Here is an 18569-nt window from a genome sequence, read left to right on the forward strand (position 1 = left end):
CCACTGTAATCCTGGTTAGGCCACATTTAGCATACAAGTTCAGCTTTGGATGTACCATTTTCCTGTTTTAGGAAAGACACTGATAAGCTGAAAGGCCTATCAAGGAGAGCAAGCATGATGATGAAGGGACTCAAGTCCTTGCCTTATACAGATCAATTGGGAGAACATGGAGCACTTAACTTGGAGAGGACTGGGTCAAGGGAAGAAGACAGGACTGTCACCTGGAAGAGGAATCAGACTTGGTCTATTTGACCCCAGGGGACAGAATCCAGAGCAATGCATATAAGATGCAGAGCAGCAGATCTAGGCTTCATCTTAGAAAAATTCTTACTCACTAGAGCTATCCAAAGATGGAATGGGGTTTTCTTGGAAAGTAGCAAAGAGAAGCAGATTTAGACTTCATCTTAGGAAAAATTCTTACTCATTAGAATTATCCAAAGATGGTGTGGGGTTTTCTTGGAAAGTAGCAAATACCCTTCATTGAAGGCCTTCAAGTAAAGGCTAGGTGTTAGTTCTTCCTTCATCCTGAGCCAAAACCAGCCTCCCTATAATTTATATTAATCATAAGACTGCCCCCTCTGGAACCCTAAGAGAATCAGATTTAAAACTAGAAAAAACCACTTTACATGGGGAAGGGGGGGAAATCATGTACCTAAGAAGTATCTTGACCTCAATTTCTTCATCTGTCAAATGTGGGGACTGGACTAGATGGCCTCTGAGATCCCTTTCAGCTCCAAGTTTATGATCTTATGACTTCCAGTTTAGTCTCTGTGTCATTCTCTCTCCTCAGCTAGTCACCCAGGAAAGTCCTGGAGGGCAGATACAATTTTTGACACTCCGATTTTAGCACACGCCAGTAGATTGGTGGAGATGGAGGACTAGCCCTCCAGAGGAAGGAGACAAAGTGGTGAGCCTCATGGGACTTAGAGCTGCAAGGAAAACAGCCCACCTCATTTTACAGAGGAGAAAGCTAGGGGCCGGAGAAGAAAAGGAACTCACTTTGAACTTCCCCCTGGCCCCAGTAACAGTAGAATTTCGAGGTCTCACGAGCATCCCGCTACTAACACCCTTGGCCAAGGCTTGTTTCAGCAAGTATCTGAGTCTCTTGGTATCAGCAGATGGGTATATTCGGCGAATATAGAACTTGATGGCTGCTACAGAGGTGCCGTGTCTGTCCCTTTTGACCTTCAGGGCCTCCTTCACCATTTGGAGCATGGGTGGGTGACTCTGAAGTTTGGGTTGCACACCCGTGTCTGCTTAGAAATGGGGGAAAAGAGAGAATTAAAAATTGAAGATCTGACTCTGCAATTCCTCTTCTCAACCAACTCCGAGCCTCCCTATTGCCTCTAGGATCGACTTATCAGCTACCTTGTTTAGCTTTTAAAGCCCTACACAACCTGACCCCAACCTCTCTTTTAAGCTTTGCTGAACATATAATATATCCCTCCTCCATCCCACACTCTGTGATCTTGGATAGAGACATCAAATAGGTATTTCTTCCCACTGATTGCCTAGGGCTTATTAAGAGAGAAACTGAGCCAGCTCTACATATTTAAAGGTCAGGGCAAGGCTCCACCTATTCAGAAGTCTCCCCTGCTAGTCAAGACCCCAGTCTAATGCTCTTGCTATCTTATCACTTCACCTAGTTTGTAAACTCCTGGAAGTCAGGGACGGTTTCAAATATTCCTGTTGAATACCAATAGGCCTCGGCACATAGTAGGTACCCAATAATTAAAGCCACAGAATCCCAGAGTACATAGGCATGAAGGGACCTTTAAAATCATCACATACCATCCCCCCACTCCTGCTTCATTTGACAGGTGGGGAAACTGAGATGCAGAGAGGGGAAGTGATTTTTCCAAGTTTATATAGTGAGTTAGAGAACACCAATCATTTAGAGCTGGAAGAGATTTTCCCAACCCAGGGAATAACCAACCCCTTGAGAAGATAAGGTTGAACAGAGAAGGTCAGGACTCCCTCCGAAGGGAGAAGCCTGGTCTAACTATGTTGTATGGTCCCAGTCCTGGGAGTTGTTCCTAAGAGACCCCCCAACCCAGCTCCGTTCTAGGAAGCTGTCTTTCCAAAATGCTTGGAGTATGAAGGGTCTTCTCAGAGATTTATTTCTCTCTATGGTTTCTACTGTGTGGTATCAGAGAAAGAGCTCAGGTGCTAGCTCCAGCACTGCTTATGTGACCTCAACTAAGTCACAAAGCCTTCTGTAGCCTTGGTTTCCTCATCTGTAACACCAGGATAATAACAGTCCTTAGAATTTTTGGAGAGATTTTCTTATTTGTACTAGCATGCTTAATACTTGTTGGTTTTCTGACTGATTCAGTCCTTGGAGTCATGGTGAGGGAAGTACGTTTTAAACCTGAAAGCACTTTATAATGGGAGATAATTAGCTATGGGTGGGGTAGACAAGTGGTCCACTTTGTCATGTCTCCCAATTCTTTGGTTTTTTTTGGGAGGGGGGCTGGTTTTTAACCCCAAGTGAAGGGAGGGAAGGATTGGTGGAAATGGTGATCAGCCATGGTGGGAGAAAAGATCATAGAATTATAGAATTCCAGGTCTAAAGCTAGAAAGGATCTCGGAGACCACTGAACCCACTCACCTCATTTTATAATTGAAGAAACTGAGGCCCAGGCAAGTTAAACAGCCCAAAGTAGGATGTAGGCTGGCTATAGGATATGCTCACACTCGTCTCCAGGTGCATGCCTATATCTACATCCAAGTGCCCTTTCCTCTCTACTGGCCCCAGTTCCACTCATCTGAGGGGTTTCACCTTTGAAAGATGGTGTAGAAGGAGGTTAAGAGCCTGGGGCTGGAAGGGTAGAATTATGTTCCATAGTACAATTGAAAGAGTACTTATCTTGAAGCCAAGTCCTGGGTTCAGGTCACTGGTAACTACCTATGTGATCTTAACCAAGCTTGTCCCTTCCCTACTTTGGATCTCCATATTGTACCCTATATAATGAGCGGGGCTAGAGTATCTAAGTGGTGAAGTGGATAGGGTGCAGGTCCTGGAGTGAGGAAGACTCATCTTCATGAGTTCAAATCTGGCCCCAACACTTACTAGCTATGTGACCCTGGGCAAGTCACTTAACCCTGTTTGCCTCAATTTCCCCATCTGTAAAATGAGCTGGAGAAGGAAAGTACAAAACATTCCAGTATCTTTGCCAAGAAAACTCCAAATGGGATCACGAAGAGTGAGACATAATGCTCTTTATCTCAAAGCTCCCTTCAAGCTCCAGATTCTTCGGATCTCGTAGCACTTTGTTCTCCCCTTAGGCCCTTACATTCATCCACAACCACATCTGATCACCCCTACTAGAGTGTGGACATCATCTTGTTTAGTTTTATATCTAGCACCTTGTCAATGACTGGATGGAGATGAAACTAGACAGGATGGTCCCCAAAACAAAACCTGTATTGGTTGTATGGTGCCCCTAACTTTGTATGAGTAGGGGCTCAAAGAAGGCAATGCCATTGAGGAGAGACTTTAGGGGTGAAGGGGAGTCCTAAGAGTCTGGAGAGGGCAGGAGGCCAGAGGTCACCACCATATCCCCCAGGCTGAAATCAAACCCTTCCCTAGCTAGGGACCATCTCCTCACAGAGCTGCCTGCTCTAGGCTTCATCCTTAGCTCTCCCCTGACTTCTGCCTTAACCTTGGACTACACCCCAGGATGCTGGGTCCCCTGACTGGCTTGCACTTGTATTCACAGGGCTAAGCACAATGCTTGGCACATAAGAGCTTCAGAAAGTTTTATTATCTATCGACTGACCTAGAAGACAGAGACCATACCCTGTACTTCTCTTGTATCCCCACCATCCACCAGGAAGCACAATAATGGAAATAAATCAAAATTATATGGTGCTTTAAAGTCTGGAAAGTACCATACGTACATTGGCTCATCCAAACCTCACAAAACTGAGGGGATTATAATAAGTCTCACTATCCACGTTTTTTACAGATGAGGAAACTGAGGCTCTCTGAGTCAATCAACAAGCATTTATTTAGCACTTACTGTGTTCCAGGAACTGTGCTAAATACTGGGAATTCAGAGAAAGGCAAAAATATAGTTCCTGCCCTCGAAGAGCTTACACTCTAATGGAGGAGACAACGTGGAAACAACTATGTACATACAAGATACATGCAGAGTAGACAGAAAGTAATCCCAGAGAGAAGGAGCTAGCAATCCTTGGGAGGAAGGGGTAAAGAGAGACCTGGAAAGGCCTCCTGAATAGAGGGGGATTTTGAGTTGTCTTGAAGGTAGCTAGGAGGCAGAGGTGAGGAGTGAGGGCCTTCCTGGCATGGGGCACAGCCAGGGAAAATGTCTGGAGTCAGGAGATGGAGGGTCAGGTATGAGGAACAGCTAGGAAGTCAGTGACACTAGATGACAGAGCACATGAAGAGGGAAAATGTAAGAAGCCTGAACAGATAGGAAGGGGCCAGGCTACCAAGAGGTTTGAAAGCCAAATGAATAGTTTTTATGTTTTATCCTGGAGGTCATGGGAAGTTTATTGAAACAAATAAACGAGATAAAATATTTGTAAAAGACTTTACAAACCTCAAAGTATCATTCATATGCTTTTATTATTATTATTAGTCATTATTGTTATGGTCGGGGTAGGGATGGGGGTCATTAGAATGGTTAAATGATTTCACAGTCACAAAAGCAAGTACTGGGGAGAGACTTTGAACTTAGTTCTTCCTGACTCCAAGTACACAGGGACCCATCAAGATCCTGATAGGACAAAGAAAGATGAAATCTAGAAAGGTCCACATCTGAAAGCATTTCCTAGAGAGGAAGATGGAACTGTTGGGACCCCAGAGAACCTGGAATAAAAAGTTGGGGTAATCCAATGCAATGAAGCTCACCCCAATTTTGATGACACAAATGATGATGCTAGCCCTAGGACCTTACAGCAGGGGCACCGGTAGGATCCTCAGCTCAAAGGGAAGGGAGAAAGAAAGAAAAAAAGGAGAGGGGGAAGAGGGGGGAGAGGGGAGAAGGAAGGGGGGAGGATGGAAGGGGGGAAAGGGGAGAGTGGGGAGAGGGGGAAGAGGAGAGGGGGGAGAGAAAGAATTAAGAAGGAAGAGGTTGAGCTCCAGGACTCTGGCAGCCTTCACTGCTCCAAACCCAAAAGGAGGAACAGACTCAGGGAACCACTTTCCACCTTTCCCTCCTCGGCTCTCTCCTTACCCGGCCTCTCAGAGTCACTGGTAGCACCCACAACCTGGGAAGAACTGTCAAGATCAACTGGGGCAGATGAAACCACACTGGAAAGTTGAGTGGAATCGGGGGAATTGATCCAAGTCTGATTCAGTCCGACGTCACTGTTGCTGCTGGAGGAAGACAGATGCAAATTCAGAGGTTCATCCTGAGAAGCCATCCTGAAACCCCAAAACAGCCGGGAGTGCCCCTTGAGAGGAGTAACAACAAACCTACCCACCCCCTCCAGGCTTTATATAGCAGAACCTGACCCAGGTGTCCCCCGCCCGGGGCTAATTAACCTCCTGATTTAACAGGTGCGCCGGCTATGAGTGGGATTGCCTTGGACTGGTTTTCTGAAGAGTCGCGGGTATGTGGCAGTCAGGATGGTGAAGGAAGGCCCTCAGGTCCATGCCATGGGACGACCAGCTGAAAGCACTATGGATGGTACTTGGGGAAGAGGAAACTAAGGGAAGGGTGTGAGAAGCGGGACAAGGAGAGCCGCTGTCAATAGTTAGTCAAAAACCTTTATTAAGCAATTACAAGGTGCCAGGCACTGAGAATACAAAAGTCAAAGAGCCGCTCCTGCCCTCAAAAAGCCCATAGTCTATTGGGGGAAACGAGATGCAAACAACTGTGTACAAACAAGATACAGACCCAACCAATTGGGGATTACCAACAAAGGGAAGGCACTAACACTGAGGGTGACCAAGAAAGACTTCCTGTAGGAGGTGGGATTTTACCTGGACCTGAAGGAAGCCAGGGAATCCAGGAGACAGAGATGGGAAGGCATGGGATACAGCCAATGAAAATGCCTGGAGTCTGGCGATGGGGTGTGAGTAGGCCAGGGTGGGGTAAGGAGACTGAAAAGTTGGCAGAAGCCAGGCTATGGAGGACTTTGGAAGACAAATAGGAGTTAATAGGGACCCGCTGAGATTTATTGAGCTGGGGAGTAGAGGGTGACATGGTCAGATGAGCACCTTTTTTCCTCTCTTTTCAAATATGTTAAGTGCTGACCCTGTGGAAAGGGTTTAGACTAGGTGCTAGGATGCCCATTTAATCTTTCTTCTAATGATTGGAGTCACCCAAAAGCAGAATGCATGCTAGGGAGGTGGCAGACATCATCAGAGGTATACAGGCAAAGCCCCCAAGAGACCTTCTGATTCTGAGATTCTGGGATTCTGCTCTAGGAGAGAAAGGCTTTAGTACAAGGATTGTTCAGATACTGCAAGAGAGAAAGCCTGGCCAGGTTCTAGTGCCTGTTGTAGGGCCTTAGATGAGTCACTCTCCCTTGGACTTGGGTTTCCTCATCAGTGAAAGGGAGATGATCTCTGGAATCCTGGGCACCTCCCCCAGAGTCTTCTCAACGGACCTCTTGCCTCTTCTTCAAAGAGAAAAGTTCCGAGGCATGTTGCCCCTTCCCAGGAGAATCGAATTTTGAATGAGCATCGTGTAAGAGCTGACAGAAGGAGTAAGAGGGATGGACCTCAGAGAGGCAGCTGAAACAAAGTGGGCTGAAACTTGGTCTCAGTGCCCAGCCAGCCTGCTTGCTCTCTGAGTAGTGTGTTCTCAAGGCCTGTTTCCTTATTTATAAAATGAGAGGATTGGAGTAACTGACCTGTAAGGACACATCCCCCTCTAAACCTATAATCGAACTCCGACATTACCAGATCTCAAACTATAATGTGTAACAGTGATTATCAAAACTGTTCGATGCAGCAAGATGTTACAGTTGAGTGTGGAAATCAGGAAGACCTGAGTTCAAATCCAGCCTTAGACACTTACTACCTGAATATTAATAATGTTAATGCCAATATTATTAATACTTAATAACAATGATAATAATAAAATAGCTAACATTTGTATAGCACCTACTATGTGCTAGGCAGTGTGCCAAGTGCTTTACAATTATTATCTCCTCAGATCCTGACAACAACCCTGGGAGGTGGGTACTCTCATTATCTGGGGTTAAATGACTTGCCCAGGGTCACACAAACCTCTACTTGCCTCAGTTTCCTCATCTGTAAAATTAAAATCCAAGGTCTCTTCAGGCTCTAAACCTATGACCCTATAGGAGATATGAGACCTCATTAATACATCTAGAAAGGCAGCTGGGAGGGAGCTGATGCTCACAGATGCAGGGAAGTCCTACCAAAGCAAGAAGGTCCTGCAGAGGTAGACACAGAAGCTGACCCAGAAAGGCAGACTAATTTAATAATATTGCCCCTGATGTCTGAGGAGTATGCCTCCCCCAAGGCAGTGATGGCCTTTCTCCCTAGTTTTTTAACCCAGATGGCTCATAGCTTGTGTGTACCACAGTGAGCTGGGTTGTGGCAGACATCCTCACTTCATTTCATAGAGAAAAATGGAGTCGGGAAGGGGTATAAGAGGACTTGGTCACAGGAAAATGTGGCTGAGAGCCACAGCAGGAGGCTTCGACTGAAGGTCTGTGGGCTGCAGAAAGCAGAGCAGGCCACCTTCTGCTAAGAACCGATACTTCCAACTCCTGAAGGATTGACAGCTGTGGGCAAGACTCGTTGGTGTGTCTTCCCTGCACCACCCGCACCCGCCCCATGCTTCCCAAGGCCACTGCAGTAAGAGACGAAGGGAGGAAAGAGGAGGCAGTGAGCTCATCCTACTCGCTGCTGGACCAGAAGAAAGGAGGCTCCCTCCTGCTAGCATCTTCCTGCCTCCCAAGGCAGAAATGGTCAGCTTTCCTTCAGCTCCATGTTCCCAACTGGATTGCAGTATCCTAAGGGGTCCAGATACCTCCCCACGTCCCAGCTCAGTTGTACATTGGCCCTGGCTCCAATATGTCTCAGCCTGAGAGATTTAGGGAACGTGACTCAAGTAGAGAGGGTTATCTTATCGTATACCTGCCTGGCACCCGGCAGATGTTAGATCAATGTTGTTGGTCAATGAATTGATTGTACCAGTCTTACCACTTTGCCCCTTCCCCAGAGGTCTTCTGGAAAATTGACTAGAAGCCAATGGGTTTATGTGGGGGAGGAAAGGAGACCTCAATAACAAGGCCAACAGAAGGAATTCAATACATGCTTGTTGAATGAATGAAGGAATGAATGAATGAGATCTATAATGGCTAGTTCATTACTAGCTGTGTGACCTTGGGTCATCACTTAACCTCTCTGGGCCTCAGTTTTCCTCATGTAAAGTGAAGGAGTTGTACTAGGTGATGCCTAAGGTCCCTATGAAGCCAGAGATCTGTCTTCCAGTGACAGGGAGAGGAGCTCACTATCTCTCCAAATAGCCCCTTCCATTGTTATCCAGGTTTTGGTGCTAGAAAGTTCTTCCTTATGTTGAACTCAAACCTGCCTCACTCTAACTCCCACCCAGTGGTCTGTATTCTCTAGAACAGCACGGACCAAGATGAATCTCTTTTCCACATAGCCTTTCAGATATCTGAAGATAGCCATTGTGTGCCTCACCCCCAGAGTCTCTCTGGGAAGCTAGGGGATCCCCCAGGCTTTCTCTGTCCCGGCCCAGCAGTCGGAGCAGTCCGTTTGGGGGTTGCTGGTCTGCTACCCACTGGACCACTCCATTTGAGGCCAGCATGACAGTCCACAGGCAACGGTCCAGTCCCAGGAGATCATGAAGGAAGGCTTGAGGTCAGCATGTGGTCAGCCAAGTGATGGTGAGTGCTGGTTTCAGACTTTCCCTGTGGATAAATAGTTTAGGGGTGGGAGGGGAGAAAACACCACCAGACATTTTGGAAACATGGAAGAGTCCTTTTTAATGCTTACATACACGTCTTTTTGTTTTCCTCTGGGAACAATAGCAGCCAAACAGAAGCCAAGTCAGCCATGAACATTCACCAAATGAAACCTCAGTGGCATCCCAAAGGCAGCCACGGGGGGTGGATAAGTGGGAGCCCACCAGGACCACCCTCCAAGGACTGCTCCAACTTGCCCACTGATCTACATTCCCAGAATTCCCTCCTATGTCTGCCCAGGGACCCTTTGGAACTCCCCATGTTTGTGACCCCTCAAGGATGGAACCAAGTCTGCAGAGAAAAATGTGATCTAATTGAAGCCTGTCTCCCCCACCCCACTAAAAAAAATGGCGACTTTGAAAATCTTAAGCAGATGAATCGGACATTAGCCTAACTACTAACGGAATCACCTGGCCCTGAGATTCAAAGCTATTTCAATCCCTTTAATCCATATATTCAGTTAACTTGCAAAATGAGTTTTATTTGCAATATTATTCTTTACTAAACACTGAACTTGTATGGCTTCTAACATTCCCTATCGATCTTTGAGAAGCTGTAGGCGATTGGGAATAAGAGATAAAGTATTTTACAAAAGCAAAAACAAACAGAAATAGTTTTTTCACTTGGGCTGTGGCCTTGGGGGAAAAAGGAAAGTCTCAGGGTTTCTGAAGACTGATGAGAGGAGGGAGGAGGGGTCAGAAAAATCAGGAGAAATAGACTAGGCCTAACCATATCCTCCAACCCCCAATGACTTCGTTTCTCCCCCATGTCCCTTGTCCTGTCCTTTGGTTCTCTTGTTTTCTTTTTTCTGTAAACCCAGAAAGCGGCGCCTAATTTTTTAAGGTGCAGTGACAACACCTACCAAATTCATTGCTTTGCCCGGTGACCTGGCCCAGAGACCTACCTGTTTCAGACTCTCATTGAAGAGGTGTCCGGCCCTGGTGACCAGGGACCATAGTAGCTAGAAAAAGGGAAGCCAGTGAAGGACCATTTTAGTTTGTCCTGTTATCTCCCCAAGCTTGTTTGAAAAATGTATCAGGGGTGAGTGATGTCGGATCATCTCAGTTCCCTTGGTCCTCCCCATGTCTCAAAATGGGCTATCTCAGAAAGATGAAAAGGGAAGATTTCTGACTTATAAATGCCATAATATCCAAAATCATCCGTGTCTCGTATCATGAGAACAGTTAGGCTTCTCAAGCTCTTAGCTTGTTTGCTTGTTCATTTGTTAACACTCATTCATTTTCATTCATTGATGCATTCACTCAATAAGCATTAGTTAAGCACTTACTGGTTGCCTAGCCTTGTGCTAGGTGCTTATCTTTAAGCTGGGTCATTTTTCCAGATCACATCAACCTCTCAGAACCAAGGACTCTGGGATAAGTTCTCAAAAAGCAATCCTGGTGTCTGCAGCATTTAGAGCATACAGAAAGTATCTGGCTGGCTTTGAAAATTGGGGGATGATTGGAGGCTATTTGATTTATTTTTCCCTTTTGTTTCAAAATTTGGATACTAGGTATAACCTCCTTCTGATGGACAGATAGTGCTCCTAATGCTGTCCAGTCATTCTCAGTGGGTAGCTGTGAATCAGAAGTTAAGGGGCAGGGGATGATATTCCTATAGGTGGGCTATTGGCAGCCTTCTGGAGCCTGGTGTGCCAGGTGTGGATAGAGCCCCTCAGAGCTTATGCAGGAGCAACCTGGCTGGTCTCCGTCTTGGAGGCTGTAGCAGAGGCCTCATCATCACCCAGTGGGTTCTTGCCGCAGCAGAGGGTGGTGATCATGCAGTTTCGGAACTAGAAAGAAAGAGCAAAAATGAGAAGAGAATTCTGTCTTCAGAGAATGTTTAGACCAGGGGCTGGCCTTTAGCACAAGAGGGTAACAGGTGTTTCTCAGCCTCCACTTTCCATCTCCATGATATCTGCTCCCTCCAGGGCCCCTTGTGTTCTCTCTTTCTCCTTTCTCCCCAGAAGCTTCTCTTCAAAAAGGATTCTATAACACACTCTGCCAAGGTTAACTTCCCCACATTAAAGAGTTTAGGATGAAATGACCTGAACATGCATTTATTTAGCTGTAACAAACTCTCCGTTATTTGGCAAAGGCAGCGGAAAGAGTGGGGATCTCTGGAGTCAGAAGACTGGATTCAAAGCTCACTTCTGATGCTTACTAAGTGTGAAATGTGGGGAAGTCACTTAAGCAATCTGGGTTTCAATTTCCTTATCTGCAAAATGAGGGGGCCTGCTTGGACAAGATGGCCCCCACATAAAAGAGTTTTGCCATTAAAATGGTTCCATGGCATGACTGCAGCATTATAGTAAGATTTCTGGTCATGCTATGTACCTCCATAAAGAGGATGGATAAACTTCAGAACAAAATGAGGACCCAAGTGAGGACTTGAACCAAGGCCCTTGAAATCATTTCTAGAAATGGAAACATCTGTTCAACTTCTGTATTCTGGAGATGAGGAAGGTGTGGAGCAGCCCAGCGGAGTGACTTCAATGTTACATAACTAGTTAGTCTTAAAGACTAGACTAGAATCCAGGCATCCTCATTCTCAGGGCGGTTCTCTTCCAGGCCTTGATACTACCTCTGGTCATCGCTATTGGTTGACTCTGACAGTAAAGTCCATTCTGACCTCTATCCTCCCCTTTTAGGCAGTAGCTGAGCATTTCCCTCCTCTTCCCCAACCCAGGTACCTGCTTATTCATCATGATGTAGATGACAGGGTTGTAAATAGATGACGACTTGGCAAAGAAAGCCGGGAGGGTCATGAAGATTGGGCCAAAGTTGGAGCCCTGATGAGTGAAAATGTAAAAAGCCACACTGGCATAGGGCAACCAACAAATCAAGAAAGCGATGACCATGATGATGACCATACGGGTGACTTCCTTCTCAGCCTTCTGGGTAGTGGCAGACTCTTGCTGCTGGGCTGCAGCCTGGAAAAAAAAAAACATTAGATTGTCTTTCGAGGCCATCTGCCATTGAGTAGCAATCTACCTTTCCGGGGAATGCCTTTCTCCCACTGCTCTACACCAGACTGGCCCACTCATGCTCCCCCAAACACATTTTATGTCCACTTCCTCTAAAAGGTGTTACATATGATAGATATTCAATAATGATTGGTGAGTCATTTGGTTAGTTGACTGCTTGAATGAGTGAATGACAACTCAAGGAACAGAAAGGGGTGAGAAGGAAAGGAGAGAGTGGGAAGAGAGAAACAGACATCCAGGTAGGTAATGTAGGTCAGGGGTGAGGGGCTGGGTTATTGAGGTATACTAAGGACGAGACCCTTAGCAGATGAAAAAGCTATCCAGACCTCTTTGACTGTGAAGACCAGTTGACCATAGCAGAAGAAAATGACAATCATCGGGATGGTGAAGTGAACCACGAACATGTAGATGACAAAGGATTCGTTGTTGACTTCAGGCTTGAGGGTGTAATAGTCAATCCCACACGAGCATTGCATTCCCTCTGGAATGTACCTGCAGAAAAGCCCCACTCAATGGCCAGAATGCATTGACAAGATTAGCCTGTTATTTCAGAGACTGGGAAAGAAAGGTTAGGGAACAGCGGCTGCCTCTCTTTTTGGCCATGTGGCATTTACTTCATCACCTGTATTTCACATTTTACCACCATGATTGTCAGTTTCAGTCACTGAGACCTTGGTCACCCACCGCCCTGAGTACATTCAGCCATAGGGTGGAAAAGAATAGCTGCTGGCTAAAGGGGAAGGGAAACAGAACAGGAGGGAAAAGTGCTTCCACTTTCTAAGTTCTGATTTCCAAGGAGATCCCCAGGAACGCATTGAAGCAAAAATAGGATCTGCCTGCCTATAAGGGATCTTTGAGGTGGAAGGAATTAATTAAACTTGGAGAAGAGAAGACAGAGAAAGGTGTCTCCATTGCCAAAAGATTATTATTAAAATAAAAGAGGACAATCCATCATAGGAGAGAAAAGACCAATGGGCCCACACTATAGCAGAAGATGGAAAATTATCAGCCGGAAGCATTGTTAAATGTGTATGCCTGGTGAGGATGGGGCAGGCTTAGTATTTCCTTCAGCAAAGAGTTTTGAGAATGAGATTGGTTGGGGAATGTCTCCCCGTAGTTTTGTTCTTTGCTTTATTCTGGAAGCAATACAAACTTCCTCCCCAGCTTCTTCTCCATCTCCTTTGAAGCCTAAGACCAGGTGAAGGTGGGAGGCATCTGGCCACTTGGGCATCCCCATTGATGAACAGTTTTACCATGCAGACAGGCACCCAAGGTCAGAGGGAGTACTATAGGATCTGAACTAAAGAGGATTGGACTTTGGCCCCAGCTTAGATAAGGATTAGAGTAGAGCCAAGGTGAAAGGAGGCATCTTAGAATTTTTCCATACTCTACAGGGGCCTCCTCATTATCCATATCTCTCATGGATAGCAGCCCCAACCTTGGTGTCCAAATAGTCGTCAGATGGGATACCTTCCACCTAACCCTCATGTACCTCCACCCAAAGAGGCAGTGTGGTGCAGTAAAAAGAACACTGCATTCAGAATCAAAGGATCTAAGTTTGAATCCCACCTTTGCTCTTTACAAGCAACACAATTATGGACAAATTATTTAATCTCTCTAAACACCAACTTTCTCATCTGTAAAATGAAGGAATTGGACTAGATGCCCTGAAGGAAATCTTCCAGCCTTGGTCCTGTGCTCTTTGATGAGTTGTCAGTTGATATAGCTCCCAAGGAACACCACTGAATGAGCAGGGACTGTTTAGGTGGAAGCCCCTCTCTCCACTCAGCCAAGAAAGCATCCCTAGGTTTCTAGAGGGGCTATCTCTGCTTGCCCCCACCTCCTTGCCCCTCCCTCTCTACATTCCACTAACCTCTACATTCCACTAACCTGGACCAGCCGACGAGGGGTGGAGCAGAACAAGCCAGAGCCATGACCCAAGTGAAGGCGACCCCCATGATGGCATGGTTCTCCCCAAACCGGAAGTTGCTCATTGGCTTGCAGACCACCACATATCTCTCAATGGCCAAAACCACCAAGGACCACAGAGCTATTTCACCTGAAAGATACAATAGGGATGTTTCCGGCTTTAGAGGACCCGGTAGAAAAGGGGGGAGAATGAAAGGAGGGACAAAGAGAGGGAGAGAAAGGAAGGTTGGAGTCCAAGACCCAAATAAATTCAGACATTCTCTTCAGCTCCCTCATTATTATGCATGATCAGCTTGGTGCAAAATTATGCAAGAGGCAAAATTTGTTTTCTCTGCCTCTCTTTTCCCCCCTCCACCTTTTTGCAGCACCATTTATATTCCAAGTACTAAGAACTTTCCTGCTGCCCTTGGCTCCGACCCCTTAGCTGGGAAGACATCTGATAAGGTCACTCTCTGGGAGGTATTAGGGACTTAATTAGATCCTTGCTCAAGGATATTTGCATCTTTCAAGAAGACCCTGGGAAAGAAAGGGTAATGCTTAACCCAAGGGAACAGTGGAATTTCAAGCATCCTCAGAGGAGCCATTTGGGGGGGGGGGGTGGCGGACAGGGCCCTTTTCTGATCACACCTCAGACAACATGTGAGAACTAACCATTCAGAGATCTTGTATCTCTTCCACCTTCTGGATGTTCTGCCACTAACTAAGGAGTCAGTTGTTCTCTTTAGAGAAGGCAAGCTGGAAGAAACTGAGGCTGTCCCTTCAGTCCCTTCCTTCAGTTGTACCCTTCTGTGGCACATACCCACCCACACCCATATTCTCCTATCCGTCTTCTGCCCAGAAGCAGCCCAGGTCTAGAGCCCAGGGGAGCAGAGAAGATTCCCACCCTTTAGAGCTGTCCAAAAATGGAATGAAGGTTAATGAATTTCCCAACTTTGAAAGTCTTCAAGGAGAAGCTGGAAGACCACTTGTCAGAAATATTTATAGAAGTGCATCTTTGGGGTGTGGGTTAGATGAGAGGTTCAGTGAAGTCTATATGAACCCTCAAATTTTTTGATTCTGTGATTCTCTCTTTGCCTAACAGGCTTAATCACAAAGTCCCTTCTGAATGCAAACCTCTAGAGTATGCAACACACACAGAGGAGAAAAGACTGCATCCCTGATCTCAGAGAGCTAATGACTCATCAGGGGATGGAGGAAAACACAGGCACACCAAGCAGCGGGGTATAGACAACTGGATTTGTACTCAGAGGACCTGGATTTCAATTCTAGGTCTATTCCTCAGTAGATGAGTGTCTTGGACAAATCCTTCTGCCCTTCACCTGCCTCCTCTGTAAAATGAGAAGGTTGGGCTAGATGATCATCCAGATTAAATCCTGTAATCCCATAATCTATGGGAAACACCTGAAGCACACACCTACTGAGCAACAGCTCCTCTATGGACCTAAATGGGCACTGGACCCAAGTCCTTCCACCCTAGGATCTGGTCTTGCCACTGGGCATTCTTGGACAAGTCTGGGCAGAGACAGATGGCTCCAAACAATTAGCTAGAGCCAATAGTTAAATTTTCAGTGTGATCATTTACATCTCAAAAATCTACAAATCAGGGCTTGAACTATTGTTTGTGTGTGTGTGTCTAAACTTAAGAAAATGATGTAGGAAAATGTTAATAATTCAGAGATCTGGCTGTTAAATATTTACCAGCACACCCTTGTCTCAAAACCTTAATTTCTCTCACCTGTAAATAGAACAGGTTGGAATAGATGATCCTAAAGTTCCCTTCCAGCCCTAAGCTGGAATCTCTTAAGGTCCCTTACAGCATTAAATCTTTGAAACTGTGAAATGGCTCATGCTTCATTCAAGCTTGCTTGGCAAGATGTTGTGAACGGAAGGGGGAAACATTAGCACCGGTTGGAGCTATGTCTGTGCCAGATGCCATTACTGCTCTTTCTGGCCTCCAAATCATTCCCCTAAAGTATTTCATTCCTCTGAAAGAGCTCTCAAATACTTCCAGCTCCCCTCCCCATCCTGGAACTGAAATGAGCCCTGGACTTGAAGTCAAAGGGCCTGAGTTCAAATGCTGACTCTGCCCCTTGCCACCTGTATAACCTCAGACAAATTTCTTCACCTCTTCTGTTCATAGCTGCCTCACCTGTGATATGACAGGGTTGGTCTGAATGGCCTGTCCAACTGTAAATCTTTTTTTAAATATTTCTCTCTTTTATTGATCTTTTTTAAAATAACATTTGTTTCTGATATATACCTCCTCACTCTTCTATCTAGTGAATCATCTCTTGTAACAACAAAGGTTTGAAAAGAAAGGGGGAAAAAAGCAGTTCAGAAATATTAACCAACACCATGACCGTATTCAACAAATTTATGCACTATTCTGCATCCATAGGTCCTCACCTGTGTATTTAAGAGAAAGAGGCCCAGCTCTAAGTCTAGAACCTTAAATTCTATTAGTATCCCCCATTTGACCAACCCCACCCACCCAACCCCAGCCCGCCCTAGAGATCTTCTCCTCCCTTTCCAATGATGGATGGTCTGGAAGAGTCTCTTCCCCCTTTCCCTAGGGAGCCACTCACCTCCCGTGGTGGCGAAGAACCCTTCCAGGTTGCAGCCAAGGGGTCCAAAGACAAAGTAGCCGTGCAGGGAGGTATAAAGGGTGGTGGTGAAACCACCAAACACCATGAAGAGATCAGCAACTGCCAAGTTCAGCAGGATGTAGTTCAAGGGCGTTCTCAGTTTCTTGTGCTGAATGGTTACATAGAGGGTGAGGAAGTTGATGGGGAAGCCCAGAACAATCAGCATGAACATATAAGCTGCCAAGCAGGAGAACTGCCATGGATCGGCCAGATAGTACTGAGGCTCCTCAAAGGGGCTCCGCACCACGCCAGTCTTATTGGAAAAGGGGACGTAAAAGTTGGGTCCCTCTGTGCCATTCATGGCTGCAGCTCTGCTCTCTCTGCCCTGGGCCTAAAGGGGATTGGCCGCTGACAAGGACCTTCCTCCTCTCCTTCCCAGACTGGGGCAAGAGGCTAGACCAGCCACATTAGAAGGAGCTGGGAGCTGTGGCTTGAGGTCCTTATAAAGTGACCCCCTCCGGGTAAGCCCTCCTTCCCTGGTGTCAGCACCCAGAAGATTCAGGGCATGATTAATCATAATAATCCCCCTAGGTTGGCAAGCACTAATTGGCTTCCCTGGAAGGCACCAAGGTGACTCTTGTCAACTAGGGAGAAGGGCCCTTTTGGAGTGGGAAAGTTTAGGCCTGAGACCCCCTAAGGAAGGGGTCCTGAGGGGTTGAGTGGGTCTCATTAACAAGAAATTCTGGGCCAAAAGTGTCGCATCCAGAAAGAAAACAGAATTAAGATTATGTAGTCCCTTGGCCAGGGAGCAGTCACTTGATGCCTGAAAGAAACCAGGCTCAACTAACAGAAAACAAAAAAATATGCCTCTCCCCTCGCCTCAGCAGTATGACTGACTCTTACTCCCCTCTTTATTTCACGGGTCCGAAGATTCTGTATTAATTTGCTCAACTGTTTGCTGAATGAAAGTAGCCTTTTAAACTGGACAGAAGGGAACAGCAGGCCAGAGGGACAGGGATGAGGTGAGGCCTGGGGGGATATGAGCAAACTCTCATTTTTGCGAAAGAAGAAGAAGGAGATTTTGTCAGCCCCTTCAGAGGACTGTTTGGGAGGAGTGACATCAATCGTTGCCATAGAGGGGAAAGAGCCCTGGATTAGAGAAGGTCCCAGGGCCTGGCTCTAAGAGAACACCTAGCAGTCATCGGGCCTGCCTAGGCCTCAATGTATTTATCTGTAAAATGTGGATCATAATTCCTGCCCTGACTGCCTCTCAGGCTTGAGGAGATGCTCCTCATTTGTGAAATGCACTTCCTCTATGGAAAATGCTTTGAAAAGTACAAACAACAACTAACTTGGAGAAACTTCTTTTGGGTCTGGGTCAGTTTGGAAATTTTCTACTTGTCTCACTACAATGTTAGAGAAACTAAGTGACTTACCCATCAAATGACCCAGACCCTACTCGAACCCAGACCTTCCTTCCTCCAATGTCAGCTTTCTATCCCTCCCACCATGCTGCCTGCCCCTCCAGAGAGAAGAGGCAGTATTCCCTGAGCAAGTAAATGCAGCTGTGTTTACTCCACCATCCTAGGCATGATAGGAGAGGCAGGATAGTGCCTTGGCCCGATTGCCGTGCTTTCACTCAGGAAGATGGAGGTTCAAATCCCGCCTCCGATGCTGACTACCTCTAGCTTCCATTTCCTCACCTATAAAACAGATACACCAATGCCTATAACACAGGAATCACCAAATGGGGTTTTTGTGACGTTTAAAGGAGATCAAGAAATGAAAGCACTTTGCAAACTTGGGAGCGCTGTATGTCAATTATTATCAATGCTTCTCACATATGTATCAGCTTTCTAGTACATTATAGTTATTCAGAGAGATGACAAATCTACTCCCTAGAATGTAGGCTTCATGACGGCAGCAGATTTTTAAGGCAGCCAATCAGTCAGGGGCTGTGCTGCCATAGGAGCACCCCTTCACTTTCCAGTTCTTTGCTACTGAAAACAGACCCACTATAAATATTTTCGTACATATAGATTCTTTCCCCCTTGTTTTGTTCTCTTTGGAGGTATTGACCTAGTAGTGGCATCAGTGGGTCAAAGGCAATGGTGTGCTAGTAAATG

At 46.1% G+C, this 18569-nt stretch overlaps 1 protein-coding gene across 1 annotated transcript; it reads right to left on the bottom strand.

Annotated features, from left to right (window-relative positions):
• Nucleotides 1–10624: 10624 nt before the first annotated feature.
• Nucleotides 10625–16804, bottom strand: RHO (rhodopsin). The gene is made up of 5 exons (XM_036739107.1): nt 16444–16804; nt 13820–13988; nt 12256–12421; nt 11636–11875; nt 10625–10735 (listed from the first exon to the last, which is right to left on the bottom strand). Exons 1-5 carry the CDS (start codon nt 16802–16804, stop codon nt 10625–10627), a joined length of 1047 nt encoding a protein of 348 aa, XP_036595002.1.
• Nucleotides 16805–18569: the final 1765 nt, after the last annotated feature.

The sequence above is a fragment of the Trichosurus vulpecula genome, chromosome 9 (assembly GCF_011100635.1).
Source record: "Trichosurus vulpecula isolate mTriVul1 chromosome 9, mTriVul1.pri, whole genome shotgun sequence".
Classification (NCBI taxonomy): domain Eukaryota; kingdom Metazoa; phylum Chordata; class Mammalia; order Diprotodontia; family Phalangeridae; genus Trichosurus; species Trichosurus vulpecula.